The sequence below is a fragment of the Vitis vinifera genome, chromosome 5 (genome assembly GCF_030704535.1).
Source record: "Vitis vinifera cultivar Pinot Noir 40024 chromosome 5, ASM3070453v1".
In the NCBI taxonomy this organism is placed as follows: Eukaryota; Viridiplantae; Streptophyta; class Magnoliopsida; order Vitales; family Vitaceae; genus Vitis; species Vitis vinifera.
The window spans coordinates 26120829-26139334 of NC_081809.1; the positions used below are offsets into that span (position 1 = coordinate 26120829).

Consider the following 18506-nt stretch of genomic DNA (forward strand, 5'->3'; position numbering starts at 1 on the left):
TTTGCAATAAATTCACTTAAATCATTGTATAAATATAAATTTTAAAAATTGAAAAAAAAAATTGTTAATTAACTAGTAAATAACATGCTTTGTATTGATAGTTTAACAAAATAGATTAAAAAAATATTTTCCGATTCTTTTAATAATATTTTGGCATGTGCCATATTGGCAATCTAATGTCACAAATTAAACCATCTTTATCATCTTATTTCGTGAAATTATAATTTAAAGACTTTAAATAAAAGTAAAATAAAATTTTAAAAATACAAATTAAGTGTTAATAAAGAGATTTGAGAAGAAAAAAAAATGTAAACACGATTTGTAGGAGTTTGGTGCTTTTGTCTATGTCTATGCTCCTCGATCTCTTAATTGAGTAATTGTTCAACTTATCTTCAAAGTTTTGACCTCGAGCCTTTAATGAGTATACTCAATGATTTTGAAAAGTTTTACTTTTAAGTGTAAGACAAATTTTACTAAGTCAAGTGTACTAACAAATACGATTTTATATTGGTTCATAAGTTTTCACTCATTTCAAACATTGGATAACAATAATTTTGATTAAAAAAGTAATATTTTTCATAATTATATTTTATTTTTAATTTTATTTTTATTAGTGAAAATCTTTATTTTTGTAGGCACACCCTGGACAATAATTTTATTATATTTTAATTTAAGGGAATAAATTTTTTTATTAATAGGTATTAAATTGTTATTTTAATATGTCATACATAACTAATTTTTTTTCCTTGGTTTATACAGAGACTTTATTATAATTCATTTGAAATTATAATAATTGGAATAAAAAATTTGAAAACAAAATAAAAAATTAAATAAAAAGAATAATTTTATATAGGTTTTAATAAAATAGGGTAATTAATGGAAACGAATTTTATTGTTCACGAATCATTGTTCGACATGTTTTCATCATCTTGTAGTCTCAACCGCACTGGATCTAAACTCTAGTAGAGTAAAAGCAAATGACAAAAATGCCATCATAATCACAAAAACCCTAGCCTCCACACGAAAACGAATCGCAGCCGTCGATTCTCGGGCACGCTAGGGTTTATAAAGTGCTTCGCTTCTCTATTTCACTCTTCTCTAAGCCCTAGCCGCTTCTCTCTCTCTTAGAAGGGCGTGGATCGAGAGCTTCAGCAATGGTGAGAACTGGTTTCTTCAACTGGTTTATTGTGCATTGTATTCCGAGTCTGTTTGGATGCCTAGAAAATACGGGAAATGAATGTTTTCTTCATTTGCGTGTCATTTAGTGTTTTTGTTTGGTTTTTTAATTATGTTAAGAATAAAATGATTCAGGGTTTTCATTTCGTTGTTTTCTGATGGTTTCTGAGAAACCAAACGGGGGGTTTAGGATTGATGGATCTGAGACAGAGTTCAGTCACTCAATGCTCAAAATACTTATGATCTGATAGAAATTTTGTCATTGTCTTCTTTTTCTTCGGTTTTTAGGGTTAGGGTTAGGGTTTAGGCGTAGCACTGGGTTATCCGAGAAAAATACGGTTTTAGGTTTTGAAAGACGAAAATCCACATCAACTCAGCTAAATGGCTGTATCAGATTTCTAAAATGGGTTTTTTTCTTTATGTGTCCCATATAATTAAGATCTACCATCTGCAATGCAGGGTTCTTGAAGTGTTTTGCTGGTTCATAAGCTTTCGTCCAATACTGTATCTGGAATTTTGTTTCCTTTACCTCGTATGCATTTACTGTCCAACCAAACATTTATGCACATATATTGCTACAACTATTGCATTTTCCATAAGGTTGTTTCCTGACAGAACATGCATATTTTTTAGTTACAAGTGAAGAAGAGAGCCAGCGGTTTGATTAGTAGTTGATTGTGTTCTGTTTGGTTTGGTGGAAATTTTATCTTTTCATCCAATAATATATTATTTTTCTCCTATCTAATGTAATGGTTTAAATTTGAAGGTGTAGACGATCCCCACTACTAATAATTTTTTGAGATACTTTACTCAAAATTTTTTTTCCCGCTTTATCACTCTTTTTATCTGTAATTTTCCTTTAATTACTCTTATTTGTCAAAATTTTTAATTGAGTGGCAGAAGTCACATTGTTTTATCTTCTTAGGTGGTGATACTCTTCTATTAAATTTATGGCTGCTTGTCTTGTATCAATATTGTGCTTGTCTTTCATTTTTTTTAGTGCTTGATCAATTATGTATTCTGTATTCTAGGTCTTTGTCAAAGCTCAAAAGTCCAAGGCTTACTTCAAGAGGTACCAAGTTAAATTCAAGAGAAGGAGAGGTATTGTACTACATTTCCAATGTTCATTCTTATAGTTTTTGGGTTTTCGTTTGTTCGCTTTTTATGGATTTAATTTCTAAAATTGTCTACAGAGGGAAAGACTGACTACAGGGCTAGGATTCGCCTGATTAATCAAGACAAGAACAAGTATAACACTCCGAAATATCGCTTTGTTGTGCGATTTGTATCCTTAATTTATTATAATAATATTTCCATAATTCTTCTGATTTCCCCTTGTGGTTCAATAAGCTAGGTTGTCGAGGCTTCTGTCAACCTCTTTTGTTAATTTGTAACATGCATATATCAATTTGGATCTTTGTGTAAAGCTTAAAGGTGAAGAACTTTCTTTTGAACATTAAATTCTTTTCATGCATACATCAAATGTAAGCAAAATGGTTACAACATACTGATGTTGTGATTTCTTGCTCGTTTGAAGTACATTATACTGGGTTACTTTTTTCCCTCTTTCAATGATGAGCTTTGTTGTTTGTTATCTGCCAAGCATTCTGTGCTGTTGATCTTTGAAACCTTAACCTTGTTACTAGACTAACAAGGATATTATTGCCCAAATAACATCCGCTAGCATTGCTGGTGATATAGTCCTTGCTTCTGCATATTCTCATGAGCTACCTCACTATGGACTTGAAGTTGGTCTGACCAACTATGCTGCAGGTATATTTATCAGAAATTGGTTCATTGTTCCTATTTATTTAAAATTTGTCATGTTTATGAATTTTTACTTGTGCCTCTTTGTAAGAACATACCATGTGTAACTTTTTTGTGGCATTAACATGGACTAATTCCTTTTGAGTAGCTTACTGCACTGGGCTTCTCTTGGCTCGCCGTGTCTTGAAAATGCTTGAGATGGATGGTGAATATGAAGGCAATGTGGAGGTACAATTGTTAGATATCTGTGCTTTCCTTTTCTTTCATGGTTTCTTGGTCTCAAGGTTGGCTTGTTCTGTAAAGATGTAGTTTTGATGATCACTTATCTGATGCGTACTTGTACTTCTTAGGCAACTGGTGAGGATTACTCTGTTGAACCCACAGATAGCAGGAGGCCATTCCGTGCCCTTCTTGATGTTGGGCTTGTGAGAACAACAACTGGCAACCGTGTTTTTGGTGCTCTGAAGGTATTATATTTTACAAGCCTCGCTCAGTTGCTCACTTTTTTTGCGTACAGTTAAAGTCCGTCTTTTTATTTTGCACTTGAAATAATATGACTATACATCTATTCAGTTAATTCTTCTTGATCCTCTTATACAACCTTATTTCAAAGGTAGATCACCTTTTATAATTTAATGAAAATGTTGTCATTTGTGTATGTCAGTGTTTAACAGTTTGAATTGTAGTGTTACTTCATGATATTTTGTTTTCCCTAATTGCATGTCATTCTCTTAAAAAGAGTGGCTATTTTAACTATCTGTATAATGTGGCTTTTATACTTTATTGAAAGAACAATCATATCCATGCAGTGTCATTTCTGCACCCTCTTTCTAGCTTTAGTAACTGAGCAAAGGCAAGCAATTCGCTTGCTTGTTGGCCAAAGTTGAAATGGCTGATCGTCATGATGTTTTGGAGTTCTATTAAATACACTACTGTCCATTCATGACATGCTTGTTTTTGGTTGAATGTTTACTTGAGTCTACTTATTCCCAAGCTAGAGGTCATTTAATTTCAATTAACTACAGGGAGCACTGGATGGTGGCTTGGACATTCCTCACAGTGACAAGAGATTTGCTGGATTCTCAAAGGATAGCAAGCAGCTTGATGCCGAGGTTCATCGAAAGTATATTTATGGTGGCCATGTTAGTGCATATATGGGGGTAAGGCTAAAATTTTGTCGTTTGCCTGTGTTGCATATATAAATGTGATTTCGAAAATAGTGGTTTTCCTTTTCAGATGAAGTCATTTTAATAACTCAGCCCTTTTGTTGGGTGCTTTCCAGACTTTGATAGAAGATGAGCCAGAGAAGTACCAATCTCACTTCAGTGAATATATTAAGAAGGGAGTTGAGCCAGATGACATTGAGGAGATGTACAAGAAGGTTCATGCTGCCATCCGTGCAAACCCAATTCAAAAGAAGGTTGAGAAGCAGCCACCGAAAGAGCACAAGAGGTGAGGCTGAGATTAAATTGATTCTTTTTTCTATTCGGTTGGCATTTATTATGCTATTATCTGTAGGTTGTTTAATTACCATTTGTTTTTATTCTTCTATATTAATAACTTGGTTTGCTTTATCAAAAAGAGGGGGAGAGCTGGTTTTGGTTTATCAAATACACCTAAACCATGCTTACAGTAATTTGTTTTCTAATGAAAATTTCTGTTCCTCTGGTTTGTCTGTATGGTGTGTTTAGGACTTATTTTTATTTTGAAATATTACAACATTGGTTGAAAATTTTGTATTTTGCTAGAGCACAGTTTTGGCAAAGCATGTGTGTTGCTTTTTGTGCAAAATCGCTGCTTTAAATTCCTAGCAACATTGGTCATGTGAGATTTGGGTCCTAGCAAAATCGTTGCTTTTTGTACAACTTATGAGGGATGATTATTTATTGTTCTTTTTTGGCGGCATCAAACTCCATTTAAGGAAGAGAGGAGTATTTCTCTATTCATCAACCAGTGTGCCCCTAAATAGGCCTAAATGCCATATACAAACATCCTCTAAGCACCCCCAGAAAATCTTTTTTTTTTTTTAATTCTATTTGAATTGTCACTTCTTTATGATACATATTGAGTTGGTTGGTTGGCTGGCCTTATGTATGCAACCCCCTGATTTCTTTGTATTATTCGGTAAATGAGTTGGTGCTATTAATTATGTTAATGGCTTTCTTGTTTGCATCACAGGTACAATTTGAAGAAGCTGACCTACGAGGAAAGGAAAGCTAAGTTGATTGAACGATTGAATGCTCTCAACTCAGCAGCTGCTGATGATGATGATGATGAGGATGATGAATGAATGCATCGCTCCCGGATCTGAGCTTTAATTATTTTCTCTTCATCTTCAGTACACATGCTGTTGTTCTGCAGTTAAATTTGGAACCTAGTTATTTGTTGAAGTTACTTTTTGTTTTTCCCCCATTGAATTTTTGCGGCTTTGAATGGTTCAGTTTTTAGATGGAAGAAAGGGATAATGGATTTTTTTAGCATGGTTTGAAATGCAATGCCAGTTTTGACTTATATTTCACAACTAGACCTGTATGCTATTGCTATGAATTTCGCCAATTCTCTTAAATTCAGAAGCCATTGCTGTGGTCTATCTTTCTTTTTCGTCTATACTGGATGAATTATGTTGTGCCCCCACCTAATGACCTTTAGATGGCAAAAAATTACTTAAAAACTACATTATGCGGAAGGTTTTGCATCAAGTACCTTATCATGGAATGAATATCAACAAAGAAGTTCATGCTTATCTCTATTTTGTAAGTCGGTTTTCACCATTAATGAATTTGTTTTAATGTATTCTGTCGTGAATTTGCACTGACAGGGCTCTTGAGGATGTTTGAAAGAAAATGAATGCTGTTTTTCTTCTTTTCAAATTTTTTTTGTCTATGATGTCTGTTGAAATGTTCATTTGCTGCCTTGAAAGAGTTAAAAAGAGAGAATCAACATTTTTCTCATGCTGGATATGTATTTTCTGTTCTGTATAGAGATAATGGGAAGAAATCAGAGAGAGATATGAGACCTAAAAGCTTTAGAAAATAGCCACACAAAGGGTCCAAAACTATGGACGCCTTATCTTTAACCGACCAATAGTGATCACTTATCAGCCTTCATTTGCTTCTACACATCTGGACACTATCCTCTTTTTATAGGTCAAGTGACTTAAAACACATGTTCCCTCATTTGAATTCAAACAACACCCAAGTGAAAAAGATTCATGGCTCATTCACTAACCACCCCTGTACCATATGCTGCAACACTCATCTCAACAGAATCTAAGAAGAAACCCCATCTTCATACTCTAGGGTTTGAGAGAGTGTGGGTTTCCCATCATCAAAGTTCTGCTCAAGCCCTAGATGATCGGCTCATCCACCGCAGGTTCGTATATACGTTCTTCTATTCAAGCCCATCGGTATTTATCAGTAGAGGATTTGTGTGAATTTGAACAACTGTAACCTATGTACTTTTCATTGAAAAGAAAGAAAACTAGTGGGCATTGTGGATTAGGACTGCAGTTGGGTATAAAGCTTTGTTGAATTGCAGAGCTCAAGGTAGGACTCGAACTTGAGATCTTACCAATTTCCTGTAAGATTATTCCATTAGGATTTGGACCCATAATGTTTGTCATACTATAAGATGCTTATATGCCATGGAATGTATGTATGTCATTGTTCCATTGTTTAAGCTACCAAAGAACTATGTAAGGTAAAAGCACACAATGTGTGCCGAGGATTTTGTTCATCAAACACTGCATTGGATGTTTGATGGGGTTCTTGCTGCAGGAACATTAGCTTGGGCTTGCTTGGAGCGGTGCTAGGGTTGAGTTCTGGTAACCAGAGCGCAAGAGCGGCCAGAAGGCCTCCACCACCACCACCTCAGGAGAAGCAGGACCCCAACCTAAGTGGCGTTCAGGCGAAAGTTTTGGCTAGCAAGAAGAGGAAGGAAGCCATGAAAGAAACCATGGCCAAGCTAAGAGAGCAAGGGAAGGCCATCAACCAGCCATCTGAATAGCTTATTGATAAGCATTGTTGGAAATACATGTTATTTGAATAAATTTGATTTGGAATAATGTAATCCAAGTTTTCAACATATGCTGTCTCAGAGAGTGTTCGCTCCTTGGGCAGAGGCAGGCGCAAAGGCTTCATATTAGCTTGTTAATTTTATATCCGAAGAATCTGACCTACATTTAAATTACTAATTTGACCCAAAGGTTTAACATGATATTATAACTTTGCTTAATTAAAAATTTCTGAGAAATAATATTTTTCTTTTTTTCTTTTTTACTTTTATGCAAGAGAAATAATATTTGAGAAGCATGATGGAAAACTTAAATCTTAAATTTCATTTCCCTTTTATTTTTTTTCTCCATATATTTATTTTTCTCATACTACTTCAATTACCCAAACAGAATATCAAAAAAACATTTAGACTATGTTTCATTCTTGGGAGTAGTAAGAAAAAAAAAAATTAAGTTATGTTTGGTTTCTAAAAAAATTGAGGGAAATTATGATGAAAAGAAAATAAAGAGGAAGAAGATAAGGAAAGAAAATATAAAGGAAAATAAAAATTAGATTTAAAATCAATAAATCATTTTTATCTACTTCAAATTTATTTCACATCTTTTTTTCTATTTTATGTAAAAATTAAATAATTTTAAAAAGTATAGATTTCTAAAATTTTAACTAATATTAATTATAATTAATTTTATTTTATATTTAAAAAAAATAAACCGAGAGAATCATTTTCCTTAATAGTTTTGGGAACCAAATACAATCTTAAGGAACATGATTTCTTATACTTAGTTTTAATATATAAAAAATATGAAAAAAAAATAAAATATAATTAAAATTAGTAAAAAAATTTAATATTTTAAAATTATTTAATCTTTATAAGTTAAATAAGTGAAAACAATTTATTAAATTATTATATATATATATATATATATATATTTTTTTTTTTCTTTCTTTCCTTTTATTTTATTTTCTTCACATTTTCTTTTAAATTTTCAATAACCAAACATAACTTTAAACTTCAAATGCCATGGAATACCTCAAACAATAAGATCATTCCTAAGGTATATATATATATATATAAAAGACCTTCTTCCTTTGCTAGATATAGCCATATAGGTTGAGACTGTTCAGTATTGAAATGAAACATTGAAATCCAAAATTGGATTTTGGTGAGATTAGCCCCTTTACCATCTCTCTCCTCTGCTGAGAAGAAGAGGCACTGACAAAGATGATGCCCAGATGCTCCATTTCACCATCCAGTGATGTTCAGCTCTTCCACACCTTCAATGGGATTCAACAACTTTCTCAAACTCATCATTTCAAGGTACTGCCCATTCAAAAATTTGTCAAGATTGTCTATTTTCTTTGCTCATTCTGCTTCCCATTTCTTAGATTTCAATGAAATCATTGGTAATATGCTTGTAAGGGCATATTACAAGCCAGAAATTTTCAGTAATTCAATACCCAGGAAGGAAAACCAGAAATTTTCATGTGACTGCTCATTTGAGCATCAGTAATGAGTACGAATTTCAATCATTTTCAATGCCCAGAAAGGAATCAATATTGGGTGTGAAGTTCAGTAATCCAATTCCCAGAAAGGGAAATGAGAAATTTCATGTACTAGGCAGATTTGAGCTTTACAACTGGGCATTGAATTTATTGAAATTCAATACCCAGAAAATGGGATTAGAAAATTTTCATTTGCCGTGCAGATTTAAGCATTAATATTGACTATGAATTTCATTCATTCAATACCCAGAATGGGAAATGAAAATTTTCATGTGCCATACGAGTTTGAATATCAAATTTGTTTATGACTTTCAAGAATTCCGTACCAAAATGTCATATGTGGTAAATTTGAGCGTCAATTTCAAGTTTTAGTGGTTTGCAATTTTATTTGATGGATAGAATAGAGAAAAATATGTATTGCTTCATGGGTCTCCAAGGTTATGGAAAATGCCATGTTGCTTCCATTTCAGGGTTCAGGGTTATGCAATTGTCCATGTCTCATATCAAATCCTTTACCTTTTGCCATTTCTTATTGCTAAATCCTAATATGAACTCAACCCAGCAAAGCTTAAGCCCCTGCTACTCAGATTAGGATACATGAACCTCTGTTTGTTTGTTTGTTGTTGTTGTCGTTATATATATATATATATATCTTTTTTCCTGTTTCTCCCATTTATCTCTTTATAAATCTACAAACAACTTCTCTTTGATGGTATAAGTGAAATAAACACACATATACACAATTTTGTATTTTTAATATTAAATAACATACTGTCTTTACTTGCATAAATGCCCTACAAAGCTTTGGCTGCTAACTTACAAAAAAAGGCAACCACAACAACCTCAGACCCACCCCTCATCCACCCCACCTTCTATAGAAAAGTTAAACAAAGAAATATTTTGAGTAGAGGCTTGCAACTAGTTTTTAACATGGTTGAACTTAGAGTTGTGCCTACCCATGTAGTTAAAAATTAGGGGTGTCTTTGTCATCAAACAATAATGAAGCTATTATAAGTATTACTCAATTTCAGAGTTTGGGTTAAAAATAACCCTTTTAACCAAACAAATGTGCATTTTGGCCCTTTTTGAAACTTTTGTTCAAAATGACCTCTTTCTCTCATCCTTTATTTTTTTTATTATTTTTTTTGAAAAAAAAATTGAAGATGGAGGTGTGGGTCTCGATGGGGGCAACTGCGGGCATCGTTAGCTCAGTAAGGTTGCGCCATGAGCGGCACCGACAGGCATGGTGTTGTTGGTTGGCAGTGAGATGTAGCAGGAGATGGAGGAAAGGAAAAATGAGTTTGGTGGGTAGGATGGAGGGAGAGAAAAAGAAAAAGAGATAGGAAAAGAAGGGTGTGTCGTTGGTTGGAGGAGGTGGCGAACGGCGACAGGTCGAAGAAGTAGTGATCAGTGGTGATGGGTGTGCCAGTGGAGGGAGAAGGAAGAAATACAGTTTCAAATTAAAATAAAAATAAAAATACAGGAGGCTAGTTTGAACAACAGTTTCAACACAAGCCCAAAGTAAAATTTTTGTTTGGGTCCAAGGCCACTTTGACCTAAAATTCCTCAATTTCATGTGGCCTTTGACCCAAAATTCCTCAATTTCACATAATGATGAGATATTAGCACTTGTTTTGTTTCATCCTCACCTTATACCATGTTGCCCTTTAGTTAATTTTCAGTTATCCCGTAGTGAGAGTTTGAAGTGCACTTGTATTTATTCAATGAGAGTGGTGTATGAGCTGGTGAAATTTTGATTTATACAATTACACCTTTTTCACAATGAAGAAAATGTGGCAGTGACATTTTAGTAATGCATATCATACATACAGAAGGACGGTTTTCTTCCTTTCATAATATAGATAGATATAGGTATGCATACATAAGCCCATAAGAAAAATGACTTATGTGTATATACTTATTCTCTGAATGCACTAATTAGTTTGGTGATTTTTGTGCAGGCATGGTTCTTAGATCAATTTGGAGTCCTTCATGATGGGAAGCAACCTTATCCTGGTGCAATCTCAACATGTATGTTTTCATCTGTTAGTTTGGCATTTGGTAAACTTGGTTTAGTTGATTTCATCAGTTGTTTGATCTGAAATTGAGTAATGTTGCAGACTTATAATGCTTATTATTGTTAAATTCTTTTATTGGATAATAGTGGAAAAGCTGGCCACCAGTGGTGCCAAGATGGTGATTATCAGTAATTCTTCAAGGCGTTCGTCAATTACCATCGAAAAAATGAAGAGCCTTGGCTTTGATCCTTCTCTTTTCGTAGGAGCAATCACTAGTGGAGAATTAACGCATCAGCACCTACTCAGGTTGAATGTCATATTTTTTTTTCTTTAGCTAAGTACTGAAATTGTTTATAACCTTTTTGTAATTGATATCTGATACCATTTTGACAATGAGCAAATTATTGTCCAATTCACACTTTGTGTTTGCCTGAGGCCAGTAAAATAAATGATCACTCAATATAGCATATCCATCCTTTTTTTTCCTGCTGTGTTTTTTTGTGCCAGTGTCTTGAAACTGCCATGGATTTTATCATGAATAGGAGAGATGATGCTGGGTTTGCAAAATTGGGAAGATCCTGTATTCACATGACCTGGAGTGACCGGGGTGCTATATCTCTTGAGGTATTCTGAATGTTTTAGTGCTTTTGGTGATTACCTTCTCCCACTTTTCAGTTCTTGCTCAATTCAAATATCCATATCTTGGAGAAGAACCTGTGATTTTTGTTCCAATCCTTTTTTTCCTCTTCCTTCCTACTTACTACTTTTCATGTCTAGAGGCATTTATCTTTCCCTTGGTTTTCTTTAAAAACATATACAACCTCACTCCTTGTGAGGAGGAAAAAGGTAAAGGATACACCATAGGTCACTGGAACTAAGCATTTTGCACTACATGGTTTTGAAAGATAAAACTTTACCTGTCCTGTGGAATTAGAGAATGACCCAAGGTTGAATGTACTAGCACCAGGGTAACCAAAGTGTAATGGGATGCCCTATTTGGAAAGGTAGAAACTGTCAACCTTGTTATAAAGGAAGGCCTTTTATTGTTGATTCACATAAAGCGTCTAACTAACTGGGGTGTTCACTTCGTTAATGAAATTAAGACTGCTTTTCCTATTAAATGATTATATTATAACCTCATTTCTTATAATTTGCTATATTTTAGGTCTAAGCTAAAATTGAGATTCATCCAATGCCACAAGCACCATTATGATCTGTTTTTAGGCTTTGATTAAATTATTAGACATAGCGACTTTTTTTGTGCATTTTCTAATTGTTAAATATGACATCAATAGTTTATAACACTGAAAGGCATTTAGAGGGGAGCTGAGAAATTCATAATCATTGATTTTTCATTTAAATCTCTTGTTCCAGGGCCTTGGCTTGCAAGTTGTGGATAAAGTTGAAGAAGCTGAGTTTGTTTTGGCCCATGGCACTGAAGCCTTGGGGCTCCCTTCCGGTGCTGTACTCCCCATGAAACTTGAGGATCTTGAGAAAATATTGGGGCGTTGTGCAGCCAAAAATATCCCTATGGTGGTAGCAAATCCAGATTTTGTGACTGTTGAAGCTAGAGCTTTTTGTGTCATGCCTGGTAATAAAGTTTTTTATCACATGGGGATGGTTGGTTATTTAATTCTCTTTGGACTTGAGAATAACATTCTCTAATGAAAAATGCACAGTTCATGTGATTGGCTTAATAATTCACCATTCTAGATATGATAGCTAATTCACTATCTTAGATTTAGAGAATGGAAAGATATGAAATGTGTTTTTTTTTTTTGGTTTGATTGCAGAAAATAATATTCTTCAGTAGAAAATCTATTTTTTCATGTCCTGCAACGATTTTTCTTGTTTTACTGAAATGCAAGAGTCACCACTCATACTATTCAGAAGTTCATGTCAACTCTAGCCATCCAATCCTAAATCCCTGAATCAAATTACTCCCTGCATAACGAAGTTGACATGCCAATATTGGATTCTTTGATACATCACTTGATCATCAACATTGACTAGTACTCCTACTAGATCCTTAGTCTCACAGGGTTTTCACATGAACTGAAACTTAATTTGACATAATTTAGAAGCTATAGAATTGCAAATCCAAACCAGTGCTTGACAAGGAGATGAATTTTTATTCATCTCTTTAGTTTCACCAATTATTGGAGGTCTTTTGTGGATATAGAAGTTGTTTCATTTTGGGATTTGGAACCATTTTTATCCATTGACTATTTGAGTTCTAATATATTTGAGTACTTTTAGATGCTAGCTAATGCACAGTATCTATTGTTCTTTACGCCTTGCTTGAAAGCTGTTAAATTTTTGTCGTTCTGTTTCTTTATGATGTAAATATTCATTTTTGATCTTGTTAGGTGCGTTGGCAGCCAAATATGAAAAACTTGGGGGTGAAGTAAAATGGATGGGAAAGCCTGACAAGGTGAAGCAGTTAGACCATTATTAGTTTTTCCTTTCTTCCCATCCCTTAATAGCTGCAGATGCATTTTGCTTGTAAATATGCACCACACCCACATATTTGTCTTTTATTTGTTTTGTGGAGAAGCTTAGTTTATTCACAAATAAAGAAGAAACAGTGTTTCTAGATAGCCAACCCACACAGGCACACCTCTTGAGGTCCCTGGATGGTAACCTATGCTTCAATTACCCTCTAAATTGCTTTACTACTTAAGATTCAATGGCTTATGTGGCTATGCCCGACCAAGAACAATGAGGGATGTATTCTTCTATTCACCCCTCCACTCTATTGAATGATGCTATATTCTATTTGCCTGAGTATGGAGCTTTGTGGTTTATTTAGCTTCGCTCTTTTTAGTGTTGTATGAAGCTAGTTCAACCCCCTTGGACAGAATATTGATGAATTACTTCTTCTGTGGTTAACAATCCGAACCTCCTCTGGCTGTCTCTTGCCAATAGCCATGTGCACCATGTACTTCTCAAAAATACAAGCCTGCACCTGTGTGCTCAATCTCTTCTTAGTGAAATGGTAAAACTGTGCCAAGGGATGCTCTTATGGGAACAAACTTCCTCTAATCAGTTGTGTTTGATTGGAACCATCTACGAGAACTTGCAATTGCAGCAACCTCTAGGGTCCAATGTACCTCCTTGCTGACTGTTGGATCTGAGCTCAGCACCATTCTAAAGTAATGTCTTGCTGACTATTGGATTTGAGCTCAGCACCATTCTAATGTAATGTCCTGAAAGCTCTGTCAATGGATTCAGTCGTCTTTCTAGATAGTTTCACATATTAAAATTGAATATTTGGGGCTGAAAATAAAGGATTAAATTAGTTGAAGCCTACTCACATAAGATAGTGCCTTGCTACCCCATGATTGCTCCTAAGTCATTTCAACCAAAGGCCTCCAATCCACATATTTGAGCTGAGAGGAAATCAGAGGAATGCTCAGATATCCGACTGGGCTCCATTTCTTCAAATGGTTAAAGGTTTCTTAGTCTTCCAGTTAACCTTCCCTGAGTTCCCAAGAAAAGAACCGACCTCTTGGATGGATTAGCTCTAAGACTTGACAACTTCTCCAAGAGACTGAGCACCAGTTTTATGGTGGCCATGGAATCAAACTATCTCCTCTATTGTGCTGGCATTATTGGGAAATGTGTGAAATGCTGATTCTTATGATATCCTGTATGATGGCTCACTGACGCTAATTTCCCTTCCTATGATAATTCCTGAGAAGACCAAGATAGCTCTGTTTTTGGCCCACATGCAAACTTTAGAAGTTGCACTGTCCAATAGTCTCTTGGTATCATCAACTTATTTCAGAAAAATATGATGCAATTTTATCATGTCTAAATTCCCAAGTTCCTGTTATATTCTTCTTCAATAACTTGAAGTTCCTGACAGCTGATTGTAGACCAACCTAAGGAGGACTAGAGAGCTTTTTTTCTGTTGAGACTGTTTTTTCCCATAGGTTTATACAAATTCACATAGTTCTTTCATAGATCATGGTAAATAATGTTTAAAAGCTTATCTTGGTAGCAAGAATTGCCACCATAATCTAATCTCTGCCATAGATTTGTCCACCAGACATACTTTTAATTTGGATGATGATGACCATCCATGCAAATCTAGTTCATTCTCAATCCAATGGGATGTTTCAAAGAAATTGATCATGTTTGCTTAAATTTAGGGTGCAAGTTTCTTTTCTATTATTTCCCTAAATGATATATTTTGTGTTGTTATGATTCTCTGGTTAGATTTATTTTTATCCTCCTAATTTGTATGTGGAATTCATGCTTGATCTTACAACCCTGTTTAGGTATCATAAATGAGGATGATAAGGGTTTTCCCGCACTAATATACACATTTTTTTTCTTGTTACATGTGCTTCCCTTTTGCATTCGTTAGTCACTGTATTTTTACTGCATTTGGCAATCTTATCAGATAATCTATAAATCAGCTATGGCCATGGTTGGTGTAGATGCTTCAGATTGTATTGCTGTGGGCGATTCCCTCCACCACGACATAAAGGGTGCAAATGTAGCTGGGATCCAATCAGCATTCATCACAGGCGGTATCCATGCAAATGAACTTGGGCTTGGCAGTTTTGGAGAAGTTGCAGATTCATCTTCTGTGCAAGCTCTTGCATCCAAATATGATGCACATCCATCATATGTATTACCTGCATTTTCATGGTAGAACTTCTCATATTGGTAGGTGTTGTTCCTCTCACATTTACAAACTCATAGAACTCAAAATAGTCAATATGTAAGAGCTTTAGTCAGTTTGAGTGGCAACACCTTAACTACTTCTCCATTAAGAATACATTTGAAATAGATACAAGTACCGTGTCTATTAGCATGTACTTCTGCCTTGAAATTACCCACTCCTTAATTGAGAATATAAAATTTGTTTACTACAATTCCATTTAGGGCATGTTTGGAATGTTGGAATAGGGAATGGGAATGGTAAACTCATTCCATTTCTTATTTATTCCCATGTTTCGATTACTCAATTAAAAGTGGGAACATGAATAAAAAATTCATTCCTGGAGAAATCAAAACCCATGCTTTTTAGGATTTTGAATTCTCTCTGGTACTTTGATTCACCTCCATTTTCATTCCTATTCTTGTGTACCAACTGCACTCTTACTGCATCCTACAGTAGATAAAAGACAAAAATGGTGAAAATGCATTTAAGCACACCTGCATTTCTCATACTGGTCATAGCATGAGTCAATTTAGGATATTAATTTTGCTCCTCTAACTTCCCCCAAGATTTGTTTTGCCCCTTGATACCACTGTGTAAGAATTTTCTTGGTTATGAGTTTTCAGGCTTTCATAATGACCAGGTTTCCATGAATTTTCTTGATTTTGAGCTTGCAGGCTTAGCAACATTCGACTTCCTTTGAATTTTCTATTTTTGGATTTTCAGGCTTCCCAATCAAGGAATTTCCTCTTGAGGACGACAAAGTCTCTAAACTTGGTTAGATTGGCTTGCTACTACTTTCTTTGAACCAAGGCCCTTGGTTACGATTCCCCCCCAAAATAAACCGAGATTCAAGCCCCCAGCAACAAGATCCAGAAATGGGTGAGTTAGCAGAAAAAAAAAATCTATTGTTAAATATTCCAGATGAACTGAAAGTTTGGTGAAAAGAGCTTTTGATCAAACTGGCATTTTTCACCCTGATATGCTTTAGATGCTGGCATTGTTTACTTCTCCATTTTGATGCTGATATGTTTTTGATATAGAGTTTCATGTACTATAAACAAGTTATGGCTCATCTGAATGGTAAGTTACAGTTACCTGGTCATCATTCTCTCTTTCAAGATACCTTATTTTTACCGTTAAAATCCTTATTGGTATTTAAAGCTTTTAGAAAAAATTGGTTATTCTACCTGGTAATAGAACTATTCACAATATCAGATTCATGTTTACACATTTTTGTCTCAATTAGGGATAGTAATAGTACATATTTTTTGGATTTCTATCCCGTGTTGCATCTAATAGAACAAGTTTGAGAAATTTATTTTAGAACCCAAAGTGGGTTCGGATATTGATTCGTCTCGCTTGGTCCCGTCTAGATGTATAATTAATAAAAAATAATTTTTATTTCATTTTTTTAAACATATATAATTTTCTTCAAAAGAAAAGCTATTTCTCATATTCACCTCGCCTTGTCCTGTTTGTTTATTTATTTATTTATTTTTGGGACGAAAATGAGAATATCTTTAAGTGATTGAGATGGGCTCAAGATGGGGGTGCTCCATCCCGAACCCGCTTTTGTTGTCATCTGTAGCCTCAATTGTTTAATGGGAGGTCATGAGTTCAAATTTTACTACATGTTTATTTTCTTCAATTTGTTGAGTTTATGTTAAGCCTTAAAGAGACGGTTTGTGATTCGTTTGCCAATGGGTGTGATATCCTACATGGGTTAGAGAGCAAAATTCTTAACATTATATATGTAGTGATTTTCTTTTAATTATATAGATGTGTGTTGAGGTCATAAGGACTTATGAGCTCAAAGTGGACAATATGTATACTAAAAGAGTATGTACATAAGACTATGAGAGTGGTATCAGAGTAGAGAGGGCATGAGAGTGGGTTACAAATGGGAGTGAGTGAGGGGGTAGGCTATTAAAAATGGTGTCACAAAGGTTTGTGTGGGGAACAATATCTACTTTTGACATGACAGTATCTTTTACATGGAAGGGAGTTAGTTGTTACAACGATGATATCTATAAGAGAGGAGTGGGTTATTACAAAGGGTTTATGGATGGTGAATAGTATCTACTTGGTACATAACGATATCTACATGGGTAGGAGTTATAATGACAATGTCTATAGTAGAGGGGTAAGTTATTACAAGAGCGCATAAAAGTTGAACAATACTTAACAATATTTTTAACATTGAAAGAAGTGAGTTGTTATCACGGTTCATGAGCAGTGAACAATATCTATTTTTATATAGAAGTGAATTGTTATAAGGACTCATGGGCGATGAATGATATAATATTCATATAGGAGAGAGTAAGTTGTTATAAAGACAATATTTATATAAAAAAGAGTAAGTTGTTACAAATGGTATCAGATCCGACTTTTAAAATCTAAGAGTGAATAATAACTACAAGAGTTGAGAGGAGTGATCACATAATGGTAGGTCAATCTTTGCATATACGAGTAGTTACATGACAATATGTATATCTTTTCATATACAAATATGGATTGTATTATGAACCCAGGTTTGTATTTTACGAAAATTCACTTTATGTTACATCATCACCATTGGAATGGGAATCTATTGAAAGATTCCCATGACGTCTTCAAACATTTTGATAGTCCTGTGGCGACAAACTGAATTGTTTTTGTCCCAATACATTTGTTGCAAAAAATAGTAGTTTTTTTGAGAACCAAGGCCTAGTCCAAGGGGAAGTGGCCATGTGCATCCCACTCGAATCAATATTTTTTGTCCCATGTTCACAAAAGTCTACCATGTCCTTTTGAAAAATGAAATGAAATGAAATTGAAATAGAAATGAAATTTGCTTATCATGTGTTTCGTAGTATGTCATTATTTTCAGTCAAAACCCTTTAGATTTTGTGTTTGTGCTTGTCTAAATCCACGTGGAAAAGGTTTCAATAACATTTAGGAATTTTTTGATATTGAAAAGTGACTTTTTACTAATTTTCCATAAAAAAATTATAATTAATTAAAAGTGCTTACATGGCTATAGATCTTTCAATTTTTATTTATTTATTTTTTACCCTGTTTGCAATTTAAATTTTATTTTATTTTTTTAATTATTATTCAATAATTCTCATGCTAAAAAAAATTAAATATAATTAAAATTATATTTTAAAAATTATTTAATTTTTATCGAATAATTAAATAAATTTGAAGTAATACATAAAAAATAATTTATTAACTTTAAATCTATTTATCTTAATTTTTTTAATTTTTCTTTTTTCTTTATTTTCTTTTCATAGTATTTTCTAGGAATTAAATATAATCTTAAACAAATAGAAAATTTGATTTAATATTATTGACTCAGTGAAATTATGG

General features: G+C 34.0%; 3 protein-coding genes across 3 annotated transcripts; all 3 read left to right on the forward strand.

Moving 5' to 3' along the window:
* The first annotated feature begins 1001 nt into the window (after positions 1-1001).
* Positions 1002-5454, forward strand: LOC100262824 (large ribosomal subunit protein uL18). Its single transcript, XM_010652421.3, has 9 exons — positions 1002-1157; positions 2208-2277; positions 2370-2461; positions 2823-2949; positions 3092-3171; positions 3294-3410; positions 3969-4103; positions 4226-4395; positions 5122-5454. Exons 1-9 carry the CDS (start codon positions 1155-1157, stop codon positions 5231-5233), a joined length of 906 nt encoding a protein of 301 aa, XP_010650723.1. The 5' UTR covers positions 1002-1154; the 3' UTR covers positions 5234-5454.
* Positions 5455-5936: 482 nt separating this feature from the next.
* Positions 5937-7026, forward strand: LOC100252564 (uncharacterized). Its single transcript, XM_002277947.4, has 2 exons — positions 5937-6315; positions 6720-7026. Exons 1-2 carry the CDS (start codon positions 6155-6157, stop codon positions 6946-6948), a joined length of 390 nt encoding a protein of 129 aa, XP_002277983.1. The 5' UTR covers positions 5937-6154; the 3' UTR covers positions 6949-7026.
* Positions 7027-7951: 925 nt separating this feature from the next.
* LOC100247455 (uncharacterized) lies at positions 7952-16257 on the forward strand. The gene is made up of 8 exons (XM_002277972.4): positions 7952-8274; positions 10421-10490; positions 10624-10783; positions 11020-11101; positions 11852-12068; positions 12847-12911; positions 14889-15157; positions 15879-16257. Exons 1-7 carry the CDS (start codon positions 8179-8181, stop codon positions 15141-15143), a joined length of 945 nt encoding a protein of 314 aa, XP_002278008.1. The 5' UTR covers positions 7952-8178; the 3' UTR covers positions 15144-15157; positions 15879-16257.
* Positions 16258-18506: the final 2249 nt, after the last annotated feature.

Bases quoted from the DNA above. Each gene is read 5' to 3' on its own strand.
- LOC100262824 (XM_010652421.3), top strand. The intron at 3,411-3,968 runs GTATTATATTTT...AATTAACTACAG, and splicing joins GTGTTTTTGGTGCTCTGAAG to GGAGCACTGGATGGTGGCTT. The intron at 4,396-5,121 runs GTGAGGCTGAGA...TTTGCATCACAG, and splicing joins CCACCGAAAGAGCACAAGAG to GTACAATTTGAAGAAGCTGA.
- LOC100247455 (XM_002277972.4), top strand. From the start codon at position 8,179: ATGATGCCCAGATGCTCCATTTCACCATCCAGTGATGTTCAGCTCTTC. The intron at 10,491-10,623 runs GTATGTTTTCAT...ATTGGATAATAG, and splicing joins TCCTGGTGCAATCTCAACAT to TGGAAAAGCTGGCCACCAGT. The intron at 11,102-11,851 runs GTATTCTGAATG...CTCTTGTTCCAG, and splicing joins GGGGTGCTATATCTCTTGAG to GGCCTTGGCTTGCAAGTTGT.
- LOC100252564 (XM_002277947.4), top strand. From the start codon at position 6,155: ATGGCTCATTCACTAACCACCCCTGTACCATATGCTGCAACACTCATC. The intron at 6,316-6,719 runs GTTCGTATATAC...TTCTTGCTGCAG, and splicing joins GATCGGCTCATCCACCGCAG to GAACATTAGCTTGGGCTTGC.